The sequence below is a fragment of the Larus michahellis genome, chromosome 9 (genome assembly GCF_964199755.1).
Source record: "Larus michahellis chromosome 9, bLarMic1.1, whole genome shotgun sequence".
In the NCBI taxonomy this organism is placed as follows: Eukaryota; Metazoa; Chordata; class Aves; order Charadriiformes; family Laridae; genus Larus; species Larus michahellis.
In genome coordinates, this window is record NC_133904.1 from 42351206 (window position 1) to 42373358 (window position 22153).

Consider the following 22153-nt stretch of genomic DNA (forward strand, 5'->3'; position numbering starts at 1 on the left):
CCGCTGGGTGCTCGCTCCAGCTCCCAGCCAGGTGTAAATCGGGGTTACCCTGCTGCAGGCAGCGGAATAGCTCCTGATTTACAACATCCGACACAAGAGGAGAACTTGACCTTACACTTCAACATCAGCGCAGCTGCCTTTGTTGAAAGCTTCTTAAGACAGACATGTAATCAATCCTGGCGAGCCACCGAGCAGCAGAGCTCAGGTTCTGCATAAGTCAGGGCTGGGCTTCCCGGGGAAATTGCCGGATCCAGGCTCCCATGACATCTATTCCTAGGCGCTCCCTGATGGAAAAGGGTGTGGGTTTCTGTTTTGCCTTTGTCAAAAATGGGCTGCTTTATATTAATACAGTCCACAAAGACAATTTTTCCATAAGAAGTCCAACTTACCTATGCTACTAACCTTTCAGACAGACAGGCTTTCAGTGAGCTCAGGTCTTTGGAAATTCTTGCCTTTATGGGCATTTGGTGTTATTTTAGAATCCAAGAGGAAAAAGCGTACTGCCTTGCCTGTTTTCATGGCCATAATTATGAGGGCAGTCTGGTGACGTAACCTGTTTGGGAAATAAATGATAGCTTTCAACAGCGAGTGCTGTCAGACACTTCGTTCCTTGTAACTATTTTAGAAATCCAAATTCATTTTGCACTTCCACAGCACCAGATGCTGATCTTATTTATGCCTGTGTAAGTCCCGTGCTACGCCGCTGCCTTCGGGAGACCAACTCCCTGTTTACGCCGCCTGCAAGGCAGCAGAATTTGGCTCATGGCGTAAGTCTCCGTACACCTTGTGGTGTGATCTGCTCGTCCAGTAAACGCAACGGGACAACCATGCAGACGTATTTAGTCTTACTTCCTCACCGGTTGTGACCATTCACCTTAGTGATACGGCCCGGGAAAGCAAAGGCAGGATCGGACTTTGGGCATCTGCACACTTTAAACTGAGAGAAGAAACAGGGAAGGCAAAGCACAAAAACATTTTTTGCAGAACAAACCAGACAATTTATTGTGATAGAGACATTACCTGTTACAGGCTGACACCAACCAGAACTGCGGCGCTCGTGCTCCAGTTGATAACACGTTACCCCGCGGGCATCACGCCTTCGCCCTGCGCATCCCTGCGCTCTGTGCTCCGGCCCGGGCTGCCGCAGGGAGAGGCTGGAACCCAGCAGAGCTCTGGCCATTGCGGATACATGCCAACCCTCTCAAAAGATATGGTTAAGAATCAGCAGTCACGAGTACAACCAGAGACAGCAAGATAACACTACTACTTAGTCCTGTTCTTCTCCCACGTTTGACTCCTCTGTGGCAAGGAAGGATTATCATTCCCTCTTGAGAGGTGAGGAACTGGGATACGGAGGGGTGAAAAGCTCTACCAGCTCAAAAGCTAGACAAAAAAAACAGAGTGAAAACAAGTGGGTACACAACTCAGATACACAACAAACTGTTTTCCATAAATTCAGTGGGAAACAGTTGGCTTTTGAAGACATTCTCCACCCGTGTTTGTAACCCAAATCCTGCAGAACCAAAAAGCTGAAAGGTGCATTGACACAAACACAATGAAGAAGGAGAAGAGGGCATTTCGTTATGTTTATTAATATCCTAACGCAGAGCGTGTGGGCAGTGGCCTCCTCTGCCATCTGTGACTGCCGTGCTGCTCGCCCGGAGGGGGCCCGGCGCTGCCGGCTGCCAGAGCCGTGGTCAGGGCGAAGGGCCGGCCGCGCCAGCCCTGCTGCCTGGCAGGACACAGCTCGCGACAGAAAAGCTGCTGAAACGGTGCCAGTTTTCGTAGCCAAACAAACTCACCTTTGTCCTCGCCGCAGACATACTCACAGGCATTTCTCCCACTCTCCGCGTCTGGAGGCGAGGCGGCATTTCTGGCTCATTCAGACACTCGCCGAGTTTTACAGCCTGTTCTGGGCAATTTTTTGGTGGGGCTGATTGCCTTTGCTGGAAGAACTGGCCGCTTTCCTCCTCGCCCTGGTTTCACGCAAGGACGTGCCATTCTCGAGATGGAGCCGGTTGGGGGCCATTCCCCTCGGAGCCTCCTGCCCCACGAGGACCTGCCGTTGCCCCCACAAAGCCACACGGATCTCTGACAAGACCGGGGGTGGTTGTGCTCGGGAGAGGTCTCCTGCCCACCCGAGCACCACCAGCAGAGCTTGTCCCCGACTGCTTCACACCCTGACTGTCCCCTCACACTCTGCACTTCAGGAGATGTTTTCTGGCACCTGGCTCTGGACAAAAGGCTTCTAGAAGGACCCGCTCCCAGGTGGGGACGACCCTGCCAAACCCCTCCCTCCAGCATGGACCACTTTGAGGGAGAACCCCCCCCAGGAGATACCCTCAGGCTGTCCCCACAGCGCGCCCAGGACAAAGTGCAGCGCCCACGCGCCTTCTCCACCCCTCCATGGAAGCTGGGGCGGCGTCTGGCTCTGTTTAAATGAAGCAATTTTAGCTACAGATTCTATTTGTGCATTTATTTAAGATTGCTAAAATTTTCCTGTTTCTTCCCACTCCTGCTCGCAGCCTGGGCTCCCCCAGGGCTGGCACCAGCTCTCTGTGTCCAAGGGGTGACACACACCGTACCCACCGTGGCCCTCGCAGGCGGCGCTGAACCAGCCCTCCTCGCTGCTGCACGCCTTCCTTTTCTGACGACCCAACTGACACGGGCATTTACAAACAAGAACCGTCACTTAAATACACATGCTGCTATGTAAAAAAAAACAACAACAAGGATTAATTTCTCGTTCACCTATAACTACACTCCAAAAGGAGAGTGGACCTAAGAAATCCCATCTTAAAATAAAATTAAAGCCTGCTTCAATTCTTTGTCTAGCCCGTTTCTTCTCCTAACAGCACACCCGCATTTGTACACGTTATGATATGGACGTTGTAGCATCCTGGACAAATCAAATTAATTCAAATATCTGCAGGTATCTATCTGTTGTAGCTGAGAAATGAGCACATGAAGTATATGCAATTTTCCCCTGGCAGTTTATTATGGTATGAAGAAAAAAACATTCTGTGCTTGAAGCTGACGTTATATTACAAATGTATTGCGAAGTATGACGTGACTATTAAAATATGATTACACAAAGTATGAACATTTTAAGAAGTTTACAGTACAGTGAATCTTTTATAAACAGACTCTTAAATATACATAGGACAATAGTAGCTGACAGAAAAACATCAAAAATCAACTATTCATGTTTATAGACTTTTCCCCTGAAAAAAAGTCTCACATTAAAACAGAACTTATGAAAAGCCTTAAAACCAGGAACAAATCACCTGTACACTACAAACATACATGGCAGAGGTGCACAAACCAGAGCTGCCCTTTGGCTGCGGGGCCGGGGAGTGCCCCCGCTGCCCGCCGTCCGCGCTGCCCTCGCTGCAGGACACGGGACCAGGCCTGTCACCGCCGAACCGACCGACGGGACTGTGTCACTGCCGACCGACCGACTGACGGGACTGTGTCACTGCTGACTGACCGACCGACGGGACTGTGTCACTGCCGACCGACCGACTGACGGGACTGTGTCACTGCCGAACCGACCGACGGGACTGTGTCACTGCCGACCGACTGACTGACGGGACTGTGTCACTGCCGAACCGACCGACGGGACTGTGTCACCGCCGAACCAACCGACGGGAGTGCGTCACCTTGAGAACTTGCCCGGGATCCTGCAGAATGGATCTCTGCGGGCAGGTCCCTGAATGCACCAGGAGCCCCAAGGGAACCTGCACACCAGGATCGGGATGCAGGAGTGAGCTCTGAGGGAATCAGCAGCTCCTTTTACGGATTTTATTTTATTTTTTTTTTTAACACAACTTTTCAATCTTTCCTCTTGATATGAGAGAACAGATGCCACATTTGATTTCTGCTGAGTCTGGTTGCAATGACACCCCTAGTTCATGTGTTAAGTTATGTCAAAAACATAAGTATTTTATGCTGTAATACACAGTATTACTGAAACTAACAATATTATTTGCATATTTATAACAAGGTATAATGAAATCCCTATAGTAAAACCAAAAGTTATGCTATAGATTTATTTACAAACGGTCCAGCAAAGAAGTATAAATACTTCTACATTTAAGGTTTAGGAAAACATAATTTACAAAATATTCAAATATATACAGTCATCTGAAAAACTGCCAATATTAAACTTTGATGCAGGCAAAGAATTGGCTGAGTCTGTTCGTTCCGTATTGAAAGAGGCGGCGGCTTTTCACGGCTTGTCTGTTATTTTCAAAAGTCAGACGTATGTTATTTACAACCAGGCCGCTTCTCTCACGGCTAAACGTGGCCGGAGCTCTGCGCGTGCTGTCCCAAAATGTCGTCTATCATTGTCAGATTGTTCAACCACTCCTCGTCGTTGCTGCCGCTGTTCTTCATGAGGGAGTCGAGGAAGTCCGTGTCGCTGCAGTTGGCGGGCGCCATGGCGCTGCTGTGCTGGGACACAAAGTCGTACTGCGGCAGCTCGGCGGCGGCGGTGCCCATCCTGCCGAAGGCGTCGGGCGGCTGGCCCGGGGACGGGTAGCTGGGCGGGCCCAGGCCCGAGGCGGGAGCGAGCTGGTTAAAACCGGACACTCCCTGGGGCATGGATTTCATAACATTCATAGCTGGCAATGGTCCTCTGGTTAAGTTGTGTCTCAAGTTCTGATTACTCATTGAGCTCAAGCCCTGGCCGGACTGCCCCATGCTCAGTTTTTGCATCTGCCTGACCTGGACGCCGGGAGCGATCTGGTTCGGCGGCACCACGGTGGGCTGGGAGAAGGGCTGGCCCGGCGCACCGGGTCTCGCGTTCTGTTTGGAGAAGAGAGCGTTACCGGAGAACTGCTGCATGCTGGCGTCCATTTGGCTTTGGCTGGGCATCCTCGGCACAGCGGTCGGCGTCCACATCTGGGCAGATGAGTTGGGGTAGACGTTAGGGATTCTCGGCACGCTCGGCTGCCTCAAGTGTTGCTGAGTCGCAGAGTGGTTTGCTAAGGAACCGGAGCTGAAGCCTGCCATCGGCATTCCCGGCCGCACAGCAGAGTGGCTGTGTGCTGTTTGGCACCCCGAGTTCATGCCCAGCGAGCTCTGGCTCGGCCGCAGCGGCATGTTAAAGTCAGAATTAGGTGGAAAAATCCCCTGCTGCTTGCCAGGGTTGTGTGGAATCATCACCATCGTCCCGCTGCTCTGGCTGGCGCTGGCGGGGGCCATGCCAGCAGAGCCCAAGGTGCTCTGGAGCATGGCTGGGTTAGACGGCAGCATGCGGTGGTTGGGCGGAGGAGCCGGCATCACCTGGCTGCAGTCAGCGGGAACGGGCTGCTGCACGGCTGCGCACAAAGAGACACATTAGTCGGTGAGTGCACGTTCACCCTGGAATCACGGCAGAGCCTTAAAAGGCTGCTGCTCCGTCTTTCTCTCTCATTACGTGGGCCTCTCCTCTGTGTTCTTTGTAACAGTTATCACTGGAGCGATACGGAAATGGGCGAATCTCATGGTATGGGATGAAATGTGAAACGCTTTTATTTCAGGGCAGAGGATCATTAAGCGCCCTGGACTGAATCAGACCCCAGGCCCTGTCTCCTCGAGGCTTTTCATAGCACGCCATTTCCCTCCTTACCTTGGAACTGATTTATCTGCTGAGCCGTAAACAAACTCCTCTGCTCAGATGTTACTCCCAGCATGTTTTGTCTCTGCTTTTCCTGGAAAACAAGGGGGATAATAGTCAAGTAGCGGTCTCTTGACAAACAAGAATAGCAGCAGACGCCTGAAGTGTAGCCACTGTCATCATTAACAACCTCTCCCATACACACACAGACACACACACCCCCCTCTGACGAGACTCAGCCCAGACAGTTCATTTCAGACCAAATCTTAATTGCTCCCATGCCCCTTCTTGCAAAGGTGTCCTGACAACAGCCCAGCATCGGGAAGCGCAGCCTTCAGCAGACGCTGTGCAGGCGGCCCAAGGAGAGCTGGATGAACATGGAGACCCTCACGTACATCAGCTTATGAGTGAAGTGCAGCACCTGGGGAACTCTCCGAGGACGGTGGAAGCTGAGGCCTGGCTGAACTCCCGCTGTCTTACAGCAGCACAGATAAGCTCGAAGTCACTGATGACAAGGAGGCAGAGTTGGTTTTGAAAGGGAGTTTGATCAAGGAGCAGGGCAGTACTCGGCTGAGGGTTTTACTGAGCTACTTCTCATCTCATTTCCCATCCAAAGAAATGAGCCTCCTTGACCCAAATCTGGCAGCGCGCTCAGCAAGTCAGAGGCACGTGTTCAATGCTGCCTCACCCAACTCGTCTGTGGGATTCCCCCATCCCTGCTCCTTCACACAGCACGTTACAGCCAAGTCCAGGACAAACTGGAGTCTAACATCTGCTCTGGTAAATCCCCAGGGAGCCAGAGAGAAAGGCAAGCATGGAGAACATCTCTCCTGGGGCTGACTCACTCTCCAAGCCTCCCTTCTCTGCATCTTCCCTCCCAACTTCGCGGCTGACCAAGGATGATGGCAACGATACGGAGGTGACTGAATCCTTCCCTTGCATATGAGTGGGCAGATCTGCACTTGCTGAGCAGCCCTTGGCCCTGGTCTCCCTTGGGCATGACATCCTGGACTCACCACAGCCCCGGTCTGACTCAACCCAGCAATTCCAGGGTCACTCCTTAGTGTTTGCTGAGTGGTGATTTCCCCATTCCAGTTAGTCCTGTCCTTCCCAGTGATGTGGACAGCACAGGAACCCACAGAGGCACTCGGCATCGTACCTGCATCAGCTGTCGTTTCATTATTTGCTGCTTCAGTAAATGGTTCCTCATCGTGTACCCGTTCACCGTGGCTGGTGCCGGCACAGAGCCTCCGCTTGGGATGGAGCCCGGCTCCTGAAGCCTGGCAACAATTCCAGCATTTTGATCCTGCCAAGAAAGATGAAAAAAGAAAATTAATCTCAACAGGGAGATAACAACAGAAGCCCTTATCCTCTCTGCTGATGCACTCTCTCCGGTCTTCGGCTGTCCCAAGGCCAAAACACCTTGTGGATTCACATAGACCCACGTGCCACGGCGGGGACAGCGAGGGGCAGGGGACTGCTCTGATTTCTGTCGATCAGCACAAGAAGAAGTGAGAGAAGCAAAAGGTTAATCCAAAATTCTCTGTGACTAGCCCAAGGCTACGGACTGATTCACCACCATTACTGGAGTCACACGGCTGCCTGGCTGGCAGAAGGGATGTGAGTAAAGCGTCACATTTCCCACCAGTTCCCCAACTGTTACACTGAAAGACATAAGGAAAGAAAAGTTGCATCAGGGTAGGATTTGGCAATTGGATATAAAAGAGAAACCTACAGTAAAAGAAAACAGCAAACTGAAGGCAGAGGAGGGGAAAAGGTGCCATCAGACCAGGGACCTGGAAAGATGGGAAGACGTGGGCCTGGGATTGAAGTGGTTCTTGTGGGTTCCATGATCGGACAAACAAGGAGAGCTAATTGCGAAAGGAGAGGAGAACATGCGAAAATGCAGGGTCAGGTCACGGCCAGGCACAAATCAGTACTGCAGTGGGTCTGATTCCTGGCTGGTGCAAACTGGCCTCGCTGTAAGTCCTCAATGAAAGATCCGAGTTGACTTACACCAGCTGAGGACTTGCCTCCAAAGAAAGGGCATTGTGGGGAGAAGAGAAAAAAAATATTCACAAGAACACGACGAAGACACAGCCCAAAAGGGAAGAAAAAGAATTAAACAAATACTGAAGTCTAAGCATCTTAGGAGCTGGCAGGTAGTCAGGGAAACACAAGAGAAGAACGAGGGAAGAAGCCAAGGCCTCACTGAGGACAAGATTCTGCAAGTGCTGTACCCAGGCACCGCAGTACCAGCATATTCCCCTTTCTCCGTTTTCACATCTAGCTTCTACATTATTTATGATGTTTTGTTATTATTGGCAGGGAGAAGTATGTATATTATATCCAGCATCCTTAGCCGGGCCGTGCTTCCTTTGTTTTCAGAATGGAAGCCCACATCCTTTGTTTGAGAATCAATGTTATCAGGAGATAAGGAAGACGAAAATGGTTGTTGCCTTTTGACATCTGACAATTAGAAGCATGCTCAGATGGAGAAAACAGGATACGAGCCGTGTTTCAGCGTGGCCAGAAGAAAGCCTTGGAAGGCATTTGTCACCAGGCAAGCTTCTCCGGCCTGGGGCGCCTTTCCACAGCAGCTTCACTGTGAGGAATCACCCAACTCCTTCCAAGATATTCTCTGTGAGAGCGATTACCAAGAAGGTCACTGAAATTACTCATTTTTATGGTGCCTCCTTTTGTTGTAGCACTTCGGTCTATTATGCAAAAGCACAACTGATGAAATGTAAATGCCTGCTAGATAATTTACTAAAAGACACAAACCTGCAGCTCATCACTGCTCTCATTATCATGCCTATTCATGGGCAGTCTCATAAGACTAGACTTCATTACTGGTCCTTTGCTTACAATTCTGCTGGACACCTCTCCTCCTCCCCCTTCCCTCCTACTCATTTTACTCCCTCTCCTCCCACAGAAAAAGAGGGAGGGGAGGAAAAAAGTAAATATGATTTACTACAGATGTAAATATGAAAGTTCATGTAAAGCTGGCACTCTGCTTTCATGTCAGACAGGATTCTGCAGCCACAGTTAAGCTTTGAATAATGCAGATTGCCTCCAGGGGAATATTTGAAAGTGCAGGGATTCAGTTTGTGTACTCTGTACATGAAAGACACTGAAATGTTCGTACCACCAAAACCCCTGCCATCTATCCAATTTCCTCCAAACTTGTCTCGTTGCGTGCAGAGGGTCTGTGCTTACTGAAGCAAATGAGTTTAGTGCAAGGACAATCATTCTGATGTCTCGCTCAGGGCTATTGCATTAACAAGTCATAACATTAAAGTCTCTTTTCCTAATCATGTCCACCTCATTCTAATTTCTCCTAAGCATCATCAAGAAAATAATGTTGATTTTTCCATATTATTAATGGTAAAAAAGTGTAAATCACATTTCTAATTGCGGCTCTTGTGCTGTGGCAGTACAACAGCTTAATTATATGGGACTTTCTGCAGGCCCCCTATAGCAATAATGACAATCACCGAAGTTCATTTGCAAATACACAGAATGGGTTACTGAGTTTTTCAGAGCAAAGTTGTATAACACTTAATTAGCCAGTAAAGAAACAATCTCTAGATATAAATTTTGCTTTTGGGGAAATTGGGACAAAATAGCATAGATGGGAAGACAAGGAATGAATTCAAAATCTTGCCTTCTACAGTTCACACTTAGGTTAAGCCAAAAAAAGAAAAAGAAAAGAAACAGGAAAAAGTTCTCTCTTTTCACCACTAGTGGGAACTACTGTATTCCCTTACAATAAAAAACAACCACCTAAACGTCACGACTAAGAATAGCTCTGGTGTAGTCTAAAGGACACTGCTATCTGTACCAAAGGTTAATGAACTTTAAACATTTTTCCTTTTCATCACTCCCCAAGAAAAATCATTTTCCTTCCCATAGTAAGGCCAAGCTAAACAAGCCATAATCTTAACTTGCTTACAGTTTGGACAATCCCGTTTTAAAATCCAGAAAGACAGCAAAGAGAGGATCGTGGTGTCGAAGCTGGGGACGATGGAAGCGGGAGTTCACACCCCAAGGGGCGTGCGGCTGAGCCAGCCCCAAGCTACACCAGAGGACACAGATGGCGACAGGGGATTCCTATTCTTCAGCTTTTAAAAAAATGTGTTTGTCTGTAGGTATCGGGCTTTTTGCCATTTTCCCCTCCAAAAACTCATATTAAAACATCAAATGAGCAGAATCCCTAACCAAACGGCACGCCACGCAGGCCTGGAACTGGGAAAGCGTGTGTTTGAGAGCCTGTTTCTGTTGCTAGGCGAACTGTCGCACGGCGGGTCCGGAGCTCCCGCAGCCCTCCCCGGGCTTCCCAAGGTGGCAATTGCTGTTCAAAAAGGCACCGGGGCTAAGCTTCACGGTTTTGACTTGGCATCTCATGCACGAGTTTTGAGAGCAAGGAGGAAAGAATCAGGTTTGAGGGTTGCAGGAACGTGCACTGTTCGTGTCGGTATTCAGCCACCGACCGCTGTGGTAAAGGCCGTTGCACAGCCCAGTGAAACCAGTCCCTCCCAGCCGCCCGGCCTGCGTGCAACGGCAGCTGGGGCTGGGCAAGCGCGTCTGCAGATCCCTGCGTCCAGCGGTCGTGAGCGTGGGTCCGGTCCTACAAAACACTCGGGCACAGGCTGCAAAGTGTGCGAACAGTCCCACCGAGACCAACCACCTATATTTAAGAACCTACGTCCTTCTAAAAATCCCCTGACGAGCTCGACCTGCCCAGCCCCATCATCTGATTACGTACGAGATGCGCAACTGGAGTAAATAAGCGCCGAGATGAATTGTTCTGTGCGAACGCCGTTGATAAACTCCAGTCCTCAGCACTTAGTTATATATCCAGTAATCACTTCGTGGCTTCACTTAAGTGAGAACGAAGAAATTTATGGCCCCTAATTCCTCTGAATCCTCATTAACAAACAGTCCAAAAAGAATTTAAAAGCAAGACTTTCTGAGGATCTGAGCTAGAGCTTTAATCGCTCTTTGGCAAATATGTAAAAATCCCTCTAATCTTTAATAAAGAGCATTCATTGTTTTTTAGGACTATGTGAAAACACTAAACTCATTTATCATTATTAAACTTTCCCATCTGCTCTTACGGTGTAACTGCAAGGACTATAACAAAGAAATGTACATGTTAAATTTTATTGACTTAAGCCCAGAGCTATTGGAGATGTACAATTTATTTCAGTGAGGGCATGAAGGGGACTGCAGGCTGCGAGACAGAGTCATTTGTCCAATGCTGAAAAGACAGTTATCTGCACCAAAATGGCTCTTGGAAAGGCACATTTGCTTTATAAGAAATAAGCTGCCAGGTGAGACCATTCAGCATTATGTTACAGACCCAGACAATAAAACTAAGCCGTGAATTTCAATAGTTAACAGATGGACTAATTAGAGACTGAATTCTTTGTGGTTCTAACAGATAACCAGGTCACAGCAAGGTTACTGAGAGAGAGAACAGGCAGCTTTGCAAATTTCGGTAGATATTTGCAGAGTTGGGGAAGAACTGCACTTCCTAACCGAAAGCGTTAGCAGCAGTGGAAGAACAGAAACGCGGCTAATTGAAAATGCACAAGAAATTGCAGAGTCCCTGCAATTAAAAAGTTTCTTCCCTTTCAAAAGACACTGCCGATTTGAGAAATATTCCCTCCACTTTCAATGGGGCGCCCAGCTGAATCCAGTAATTATAGAGCTTAAAACAGAAGGGTTGTTGAGATGAGCCACAGCACCCCAGAATAAAAGGAAAAAAAATAAATAAACAGGTCGCTCAGGGTAGATGTTTGTGGTAAATACAAGAAAGGGAAAAAGTGCTTTTTCCAGCTTTTTTTTTTTTTTTTGGAACCAAAGATAACTTAGCTTGAAGTACCTACCAAGACATTGCACAGTAAAAAAAACCCAGAGAGGAGAGACAAGGCTACGGGACGCGACAGGAGCCTGTGCCCCTGCTCCGCTCCGAGGCCCCGGCTGCTCGGCGGGGACTTTAGGTGGATCCATATTCTCAGCGGGGACGGCTGTTCTCTAGGGGTGGGGTGAAGTTTCATTAACTGAGTTTTGCTCTGTATTTCAAGAACATCTGTTACGTATGGGGAGTTCTGAACTCTGCTGAGGAAATGCAAATATGAGTTTCAAACTAGTGCCTCTGCGTTTCCCCGCCGGTGCATTGTCTCCTCTCCAGTAGGTGCGCTCCAGCTCCTCGGTGGGGCTTTCATGCCCGGGCAGCACTTCGCCCTGAAGCCCAGGACTAAGACTCCTAGGCACAACGACTCTACAAACACTACCAACTAAGCACTATTCATGTTGGCTCGCCCATACAATCACACGGTTGTAAGAGTTTTGTGTTCAGATGTACAAAAAAGCCACACGCAGACTCCCAGTGTCTAATAACTTTGTGCAGCCCCACAGAAAACCTTGATGCCACCTTGACAAAGGAGGATCATGGCCTCCACAGCTTCTGATCCAAGCAGATACTAAGATGGTGAATCTGTTGGGCCAATGCATACAAATGAAGCGAAGTCCAGGGTCAACGGTTTGGCAGAATGACGGTGTCAGCCCACTCTGGAGCGTGATGTCTGTGAGATGCCATGATCCTTTGCTTCACGCAGAAGTCAGGGGTCACGTACGCTTCTTGCCTCTGCTTCTTGCCTTTAACAAAACTCTCGCTTTGCTCTTTGGAAGTTTTCTGTCTTTTTTCTCTCCTCTATTCTGCCCACAATTCAGAGATGCTCTTCAAGATAAAACTGCCTTTCAGTTCAGAAACGCTCCAAAGCTTTTTGTTTGTTTGCTTGTTTGTTTTAACACAATGTATGAACACTGATAAAACAAACTGTGCAGCTCAGTGGATCTTTTTTTACCCGTCTTTCACCCATTTACTTGATATAGAAGCATGTGAAACACTACCAGACTCAAGTTTCTAAGCTTATCTTGGGGGCTGTCAGTCAGAAAAAGGCTTTGTTTGAAGACTGTAAGTGATCCATGAGTATACGGTTTTGTTTAAAAAAAAAGTTCTTTTAAGTTTTTCTTTCTTTTCATGTGGCACGAGCATGCACAGCTACCTTCAAAGGTAGTCCTCCTTCTTTGCTAGGAGCAATGACAAGATCACCACACCTGGCTAGCAATTGTATCAGGAGCTCCCCGCTTCAAGCGAAGCAGATGAAACACTAATTTCCCTATAGCTGCTCTTACACTGCGTGCTGTTCAAAACAAAACAAAATCCCATCAAAGTACCCAAAGTGCTTTTAAAAATGCACCCAGAATTTTAATAAGATGGAAACTGAGTCTGCTTCCCCTTTAAAAAACAATTAATCGAATTGGTTAAAGCTTTTGCGCAAATACTCTACCAATATTTTCAGAGCTGGTTTTATCCATCAAAACATGCCGTTGACAAGCAACAGCAATCAGACCAACAGAAAGACAGAAAATCCAGAGTGAATTATTGCAACAGTGATTTTTCTCTTAGATGAAAACGCATCCTTTAGCAGGCAAGTTGAAATCAAGCTGTGATGCTGTTACCAGCACCACGTTGTTAGAAGGAACACGGGAAACGGCTTTGGGAGCAGCCAAAAGCCTGAGGCACAACACGGATGGGGGAGCTGGTGTGTCACAGACACGCACAACCTCCGAGGGGCTGCGGTGCTTGTGAGGAGGCACAGTCAGGACTCCAGCAACAGCAGCTCCCCTGCAAATAGGTCCTTTGGCCCAAACAAACTGCCAGGCCATGGGTGAAGGCAGCCCAGAGAACAGCTTTGCTCCGCCATCCCAAGTGAAAGGCAAACCTTTCAGTAGGACGAGACCCACGGAGGCTCTGCCAGACCCCTGGTGGCAGTGGGACCTTGGCACCAGCAGTATTAACACGCTTCTCTTCAACCTGATGCTCTGGGGCTGGACTTATCCCCACCAGTCTTTGTACCACCGTACTTTAACATAAACTGTAGCTGTTAACTGTTTTTACGTGTATACACCCAAAGATACAGAGACGGGTGTTTTGTACCTGTCTATATAACATATAGTCAAGATCCAAAATTGAATTCTCCGCAAAGAACAAAATATTTATATTTGGCTTGTACAGCTATCATGATTCTCCAACCCTTGACACCCCGCTCTTGCTCCCATGGAGGGCAGCTTGCCTATAAATTCAATGAGATAATCTAAAACTGTATTTATCTCACCCAATTTCAGCTGGTAGTCCTTCTGCCTGTCTCTACAAGGTTGCGCTAGCTGTGATGACAAACTACAACATCTCGTATCTATAAAGCGGTTTGACTCAAGTAATGCTTGCGTTATGTCAAGGCAGGCTCTCAGAGGTGTCGATGAGACTCCAAAGGAGCCAGGTTAGCTCAGCACCCGGCAGAAGCTGCTGCAGAGAAACGCAATGACTGGCTGGTGAATTTATGTATTAGGGAGAGCAGAAAATACCTGATAAAGAACAGAAAAAGTGAAGATTTCATTCTAACAAAGTGACAGTCAGGAAATCTTGAGCTAATGGGAGAAATCAGTTCTCTACCTGCCCATTTCTGAAAAGCTCTGTGAACTGCAGTGAGGTGGTCTGGATCACAGAGATTTGCGAAGCCCTTGATTTCTCTAAGTTAACGTTTCCACGACTTTCTTTTTCCTTTTCATGCAAAGGTTCAATCTGCAGAGGCAGATGCCCAACTCTTGTTAACTTGCAATAGCAGTTGGCTGCCTAACCGCTTCGGAGAAGCCCTTTGCATGAAAACCTGCCCACATGCAAAACCCAGCAGTATCTGCTCCTGATTTCTCATGTAGCTGCGCAAACAAAGCATGCTCTGGCACAAAGTATCACATCACTTTTTCAGTGTTAAACCTCTCACAAGCTTACTCCTTCCTGACAGATGAAACTATTCAAACACCTAAAAAGGTTATACCGGATCGTCTACTCAATCGCGTGCCCCAAATCACCACCAGAACTAAGAAAACAAAATCCAGTGATAAATAATATGCTAAAATAATGGATAGAAAGTAGGCTGTGACTAGGTAGTCCTCATGACCAAATTTTTAAAACCAAGACACTGACGTGTTAAAAAAGAAAAATGTATTAAGGTGACCTTGAGTATGGGGAACAAGGAGCAATTCCATTATTTTTTTACATGGAAATTATTATTAAAACACCCGAAGCTGAACTGCTGTAACCAAGTCAACTCAATCTCCCCTTAAAAATTCCTTTTCTCCCCTTCCATTCAGATTGTATTTACAAACTGTAGATGTCTCATTTTTTTCTTGTGTCATTTCATTATTACAGAGTTGAGATCACTAGCCATCTGCAGCTTCATTTCATCAAGCTCTGATTTGTCCTTGGAGCAAGGTCATGCGGGACAAGAACATAAAATGCTGCTTTCCTCAACTGACAGTTCTTTATGCCTTCCTGTAAATATTCCCCACTAATTTTAAATAATTTTACCACTTCATACTCCCCCTCACGCACGCTGGAAAGGCTGATATACACGCATATTAATAAGGATCTTGTCATTTAACCACTGCATGACATATTAGAAGCAATTAATGGTGTTTATTTGCTGATAACATAGGCATTTCGAACTCCAGCTCAAGAATCCTTGGTAGCTTCATGTGACTTGTAGGATATTAGCTATGGGTCAGAAGTTGGGACCCCCCCATTCAGCATTAGCATACGCTTGGAGCGACTCTGTTTTCCATCAAGCAGAAAAAAAAATGCAGTCCATGCACAAAAATTACCAGCTGCTATATACCCTACGGTGGGTGAGTGATAATAAAACATCACTAGGTGTATGTGGGTTCATTCATCGAAATCAATAGACCGGTAAGGAAAGATTTTCAGGCGCATCACACAACGTTCCAAGCTAAAAACAAAGAAAACGGAACATGGAATTTGTACTTGGATCAGATTTGACTTGCCATAAATTCTGGAGCATCTTCTCCAGAGCAGACACTGCTTCTCTGGGTTACAGTAAAACCTACCCAAACCAACCAACCAAAAAAAAACCACCCCAAAACCCGGGTAAGTTAATTTGAGAGTCTTTATTAGCACAATCATAGAGCACCGGGAATAACTGAGTGCTAGCACTAGCTCTGGGGGTCGGTCTCCCCCTGGTCTCAGGCTGCAGATGCTGGCAACAGCAGACTGGAGGTCCCTGCTCCAGTCTCCAACTCAAGGTGCGCATCTTTTGGCACCTAGAAAATTCACCGCTGGGCTGATGTGGTGGATTCTGAGATATGCTCTGCTGTACGCAGCCATCTCGCTCACAAGCAACCACGTGAGAGCTCTTACCTGCGTGCTTTTAATAGCCCCAATAGTCCTAGACATGGAAACGTGCACATCATATGTTTGCAAACACACCTGGATATATGCTGTGTAGACAGACAGGTACACGGGCCTCCGATGGCTTTACCTGCACAAGCAAGTGTCCCTTTGGACACACAGTGGAGGGTTAGCTCATGAGACTGTGAGCATGCAATTTGTCAGAGGGAGACACCGAAAATGGGATCATTAAAGGTGAACTCCCGGTCCACCCCTAAAGGAGACGAGCTTGAAAGGTGAGTTTGCTTCGTGACCGAGTCACAGGATAAAAACCGGCCACATGGACTCAGGCTCACATGACCAGGTTCACCTTCCAGTTCCATCACGCATAGTTTCTTCAGGTGACTATGGACAAGTTGCTTCATTTCTCTCTCTGTCTCAGTTTCCCCCCAAAAGGAATTAAAGTTTCTTGCTGAATACGAGGATGAGGGTCAATTCCTGGGGCAGTGTGGGGATTATGACTTCATCCTCCTGAAACGGTGCCTCTCCCGCACTGTCAGGTTGTGACCCCAAAGACCTGCAGCAGAACCGCGCTCCATGCCGCTCACCAGTGAGAGGTGGAAGGGCTTTTTCTGGTTCATTCTGCGTACAAGATTTTGTCGTGTCCTCCTCCCTGCATGTCTCCCGCGGGTCCGGCCGCAGCTGGTTGCATCTCAGAACAGCACTAAACTACACCAACTCGTAATGGTCCCCTGGGGCCTCTAACCTGGCTGCGCAGACCAGTGGAGCGCAGCATGTCCCCGCCACACGCCCCGTGATCCCATGACTCGCCCCTTATGTGCCGGCAAAAGAAGCCGCTGCAATAGCTACGGACATCGCCCCACCTGGAGGATCCCTCGGCGCCCCGCTGGGAGCTGCGTGAGGAGGGCTCTGTGCTCGGAGCAGTCAGCCCTGTGTTTTGACTGGTCCAAGAAGAAAAGGCTGGCTGAGGTAGTTTTGGGTGAGAATCCTAAGATTTTCCTGCAAGTCCTGCCTGGTATTTTATTGAGAGAGCTTTTACTGCGGTGACAACACTCCTGCTTCACTCCGCATCCTCTCCCGCATCCCTGGCTTCTGCCCCCTTCCATCCCCATTATATGTCCTTCCCTGTCACTTGCACGGCAGGAGATGCTTTTCATTCGAAATTTAGCCACGATGAAAAAAACCGTCCAAGTGCCTCCCAATACCGTCTTCTCACGTCAGCCAACATTTCCCTGAAATTCTGTGGGATTTTGGTGCTTCTGCCACTTAAGATAATAGGAATCTAGGCAATACGTGCTTTTGAAGATTTGCCCAGCCACACTTTTGCCGTAAGGGAAGAGGGAAGCGCACAAAAGAAGCGAAGAGCCCGGAGCCAGCTCCCTGCGTGGCAGAGATGGCGCAGAGCACCCGCAAGCGCGTCTTCTGCGGAGACACCGCATGTCAACAGTTAACTTCCCTTTGTTCCCATCCAAATGATTAAGGTTAGAAGCCTGCCTGGTGACATCACCAGAGTTTAAACGTGCTGGATATGGTCCAGGGAGCCAAAGTTATTGCTGACCCCATGGTTACTGATCCGCTCCGCGAGTAGCTGATGTCTGCTCTCACTTTATGAATTATTTAATGGGTTAAAGATTGGTCAGATCTTCTTTATGCAACGTACAGCTATACAGTGGGCAGGAGGACATAAACATGCATTAACAAGGTTAAAGTCATATACTGTAACTACACTGTCTGTTTTCAGCTTGCAGCTTTATTGACTTAATCATGCCGGCATCGCAGCCAACAAATCATTAAATCCATTCCATTCTTTTGCTGGTTACCAACCACAAAAACAGAGGCAGGCAAACACGGAGCAAATCTGGGAGGGGGTGGGGAGCGGCGGCAGGGTGCGGGGCAGAGGGAGAACAGTGGGATCACTATGGAACGCCGCGCTGGCCTGTCACTGCCAGCACAAAGACGCCAAATCTGTCTTTACGGACTAAGTGGTTTCATGGTTTAAAGTGACACACTCATTTGTTCCTGTTTTGCAATGATTATAGAAAAGAAGAAGGCGGGGGGAGGAATAAAAAGCAAACTGAGCTTCTCCGTGCCCTCACAGTGCAGAGGGGGGATGTGTGTTGTCCTCGCAGAGCCGCACATCTCTGCCAGCACACCCCGGGGACGGGGCAGAGGAGATGGGGCACTCGCAGCACCCCAGGGGTCTCGGGCCCCCGCCGCACTCCCTGCTAATCGGCAGCGAAATGCAGCCATAATTAAGAGTTCGGCGCAAAAGAAAAAAGACACGGAGCATTAAATCAGTCCTGCCGTTGCCCTCCAGGAGCAGCTCCGACCACAGCGAGCAATGGGAGAAGTCCCCGTTCTCAGACTGAAGTAACAACTTCACTTTCAGACAAAGGTTTTAATTTTTGACATGGCACTTACTGTAAATTTTCGTACCCGTCTCCAGGCCCCCCGCCTCGAAGCACCCTGATTGTCAGCAGTGCAGAGAACGCAGGTGCCCACTGCAGTCAGCAGATTGCCAAAATACTGTTTCTAGGTGGTTAGTTCAAGACATCCAGGTTTGAAAATGGAGCTGTCAGCTTACCGGTTTTGAACCCAAAAGATCTTTATTTGTCACTGCTGTCATCCCCATTCGTTTCTCGACGGAAATCATCTTCTCTATCACCATAAAATACAAGTGGCTTGTTCTGTGCTAGGGGAGCATCATGTCAGGACACGGCTCCTCTGTGTTACAAGGAAGCTATGGAGGAAGAATTCAGCATGAACTCTTGGAAGCCTTCAGACACCAGGGTGTTTTGCTTCTTTCGGAGATGCTAGACACAGCCTGTTTGCAAGCTTTCCTCCACTGAGAGAACATGAAATAAGCTCCCCCTTTGCGGGGAAGACTCAGCTACACCAGGAGAGATTCCTGGCCCATTTCTATCTATTATGAAAAGTAGGAGCAGTCAACAAGCTCCCTTTTCTTCACCTTCTAGGTACAGGCTGCTTAGAGCTCCCTGTAAGAGTAACCCAGGCTTTGGCATCCTACCAGTGCAGGGGCTCGGCAGACACATTTGCACCTTGTCCTGAGATACACCACTGCAGACCTTTTTGAACACCGTCATTATTTGGTTTTATGGTTGTTTTCTTTAGACCCAAACAAGCCTTCTTACAGTTTGAGTTCCAACCTTGCCTTCTTTTGTTTACTAGTCTCCAGATCCCTATCATCCCAGAGACGTCTCCTGGCTCCATATATTGCAAATAAACATATCATTACTCGGCGCAGGAGTCGGCCAGAATTCCTCTCGGAAACAGCCGCCAGAGAAGAGCCTGTCCCCCAGCCGCTCGCCCGTGGTACCGAGGCGAGGGAACACCATCAAAGGTACTTCTTTCCAGCCACCACACTGGAAAAATGGACAGAAACAGAAATGCTTTCTGAGGCAGAAGTCAGCTATTTAAGGTACCTATATGACTTTCAACTTCACGGACTTCTGTATATTGGATCACCAGAGCTGCTGCTGCTTCCAAAGACGGAGAATAAAGGTACCTCCAGCAGACAAGGGTCAAGCCTAAGTTGTTGTCCAGGCTTCCCTCACCACAGAGCATCCGTCTCACCTTACAGGTGCACGTTAGGGTGAGGTGAAATTAGCCCCTAAAGATCTTTTCCTCCACTGGCCACAGGAGGAGCCTAAATGATAGGAGCAGGAAGATGAATCCCAACCAGTCCCAGAGGAAGGCTAACAACGGAGAGCGCTAAACCCACATCTCACAAGTCCCAAACCCCTGCTTAACCACGCAACTATTCTGCCTTTTGTGTGGGGTTCAGCAGCCCCATCTCCACGGCCTGTGTCCAGCAGAGCGAGCTCCACTTCACCCCGCTAACGCTCCCTCCCAGCCCCGAATCCCAGCTCCTCAGTGCTCCCCACCAGCGTCCACCCACCTGCCCATTTGGGTCTGCTCACCAGCACCAAGCCGGCAAAGCAAGGGCTTGAGTGATGGACACATCAGCCTGGAGAGCATCTTATCATTGACCTGTGCTTATCAAGAGAACATGGAAATGCAGAGGAGGCTCCACCGCCGCCGTCATTAGCCGACGAGCTGCTTCAAAGGGAAGCGACAGTTGTGATGTTTTAGGGCCGACACACCCAGCCAGGAGTAACACACCAGTCGCGCTATTTATAATCCCTGATTCTAGAGTCTTAAAATAGCACTGCTTTTATTTTTACATTTTTAGGCACGCTTGTATATTTAAGCAACTTCCATTCGCAGGCTCCACATCAAACACATCACAGCCAGTCTCGGAAACGAGAGACGGCGTTCCATGTCTCCCCACTGAAAGCAGAGGTGAATTCCCCCCTCCCCACGGCCCCTGTCTCCTTGGCCAATGTGATTACAGTCCCCAGGCCCATTTCCACTTATTTTTACATCTAGATCGGCTCTTCCAAATGCACAAAGCAAGGGACATGCAGCATCTGCCTGCAAACATCCAAAGGCAGCAGAGCGGCAGAGGTCGTTCCCAGACGGCTCTAATGCAGAGTCTCTGAAGGAGTTAATGGGTCCTACAATAAAGCAATTCCTGATTGTTTGTGTTTTTCTTAAAAAACAAAGGTCAATATACAGAAGTAGTCAACCGAACCATGGCGGCACGTCTGAAAGGAGAGCTCTGTACAGCCTCAGCACAGGCAGAGCGATCTGTTCTCTGCTCCCTGGTGCCACAATGTACCTTGGTTGGCATTTCTTAATGACGGGAGCATCCATGTGCTCTTTGTAAAACAATTATAAAATATTCAAGGCAGGAAAAAAAATTCCTTGCGCAGCCAAGGCTCCGGCAGACTGCATAGGTGTCAAATGGTAAATCGTTAGGCATTTTGTTTTAATTGCAGAGTTATTTATACCCTGGAACTTGTTATTAACATAGGGAAAAACAGAACCTATTGTTACCCATAATTAAAGGGACTATTATGGGACTGCAAAAGCATGGATGGCCCCAGCTAGACCACCCCTCCTTTGGCAGCGGTGACTGGCATGGGGAGGAACAGTAAATAGTAACTTAAGCTACTTCAGCCAAGAGCTTCAGAGGGGTCGGTCCCAACCTGTGAACCCCAATGCCTGTGCTGAGCCTCACCCCCCAGCACCCCTCCTCCTGCCTCTGGCCACAGACCGGGCGTGAAGCAGGGTGCTGTGGGGAAACGGCTGCGATCCCACCCTTCCCCAGCAGCGCGTCCCTCTGACCGAGGGGCACCCGGAGAGGACACATCCTGGATTTGGCCTGGGGTTGCATAACCATCCTTGTTAAAATTCAGGATTAACAGGTTATATTTTCATTTGTGAGATTGTTATCTGCCCTGAGAAAGGTTTCCGATTTCACCAGCACTAATCAGGATGCCACAATGGTTTTCCGGTCCCGGCAATGAGGCTCAAGAGCCTTTGTAGCTTGTGGAGCCAGTTTTAATTCAAATCTAACTGGCAGAGCTATTGTAGGCTGCATGTTGAACAGATTTAAAAAAGAAAAAAAAAAGTGTCTTACATGCTACTGTACCTTATTTCTAAATCCATTTCTTACAGACACAAATCCCTCTGACCCCCAAAGTGCCTGGTAGCTGCGCTGCCCTCCCAGGTGTGACACCCTCCATCTCTCCGTCAGCCCTGAGCAATGATCCCCTTAAAAGAAACCTGCCAAAAACCTGCGCTGGTGCCCACCTCAAGTTCTGGTTTATGTTGTTAAGGATACCACAAAAAACCAAGCAGCAGATACGTCCTGTATAAAGCGATTAGCGTGCCATGACAGCCCATGGTCCCCAACAGTGCGGCTCCCACTCTCGGCTCCCCGGGCAGTCCACGTGCTGCTGTCACCCAGGCACGACGCCCCGGCACAGGAGATGCAGTCGGCCTAGGAGGACAGTCAAGTACGAAACTACCGATGCCGTAATTACAACTGGGAGGCCAAACAGGCTCCCGAGAGGGACTATCTTTGTGGACAGAGAGGGGAAAAGCTCATTGACGCCTGGCTCTAGCAGATGAGTAAATGAGAGCTGGGTTACAGCCTTCTTGTTCTCCCCCTGCCTCCGCCCCCAAGGGCTGCGTGAGTCAGTGGAACTGGAGGGAAAATACACACTAAATTCTACAAGTGCAGGGATTAAAGAGACATCTACCAAGCTTGCCTCCGGCGCTCGATACCAGCTGCAAGAATTGGGTTAGCTTGACATTGCTGCTGGAGGTGAGGAGAGCCAGGAAGGCTGGCTGAGAGCAGAGCCCCTCTCTGCAGACCAGGTGAGCTGAAAGCCGGCCGCTGTCTC

General features: G+C 48.6%; 1 protein-coding gene across 1 annotated transcript in view; it reads right to left on the minus strand.

Annotated features, from left to right (window-relative positions):
* Positions 1-2974: 2974 nt before the first annotated feature.
* MAMLD1 (mastermind like domain containing 1) overlaps positions 2975-22153 on the minus strand; it is an 84268-nt gene continuing 65089 nt past the window's right edge. The window contains exons 3-5 of the mRNA XM_074602049.1: positions 6762-6908; positions 5615-5696; positions 2975-5324 (exon numbers count right to left, since the gene is read on the minus strand). Coding sequence (XP_074458150.1) covers positions 4300-5324; positions 5615-5696; positions 6762-6908 — 1254 coding nt within the window. The 3' untranslated portion in view covers positions 2975-4299. The remainder of the gene's footprint in view (positions 5325-5614; positions 5697-6761; positions 6909-22153) is intronic.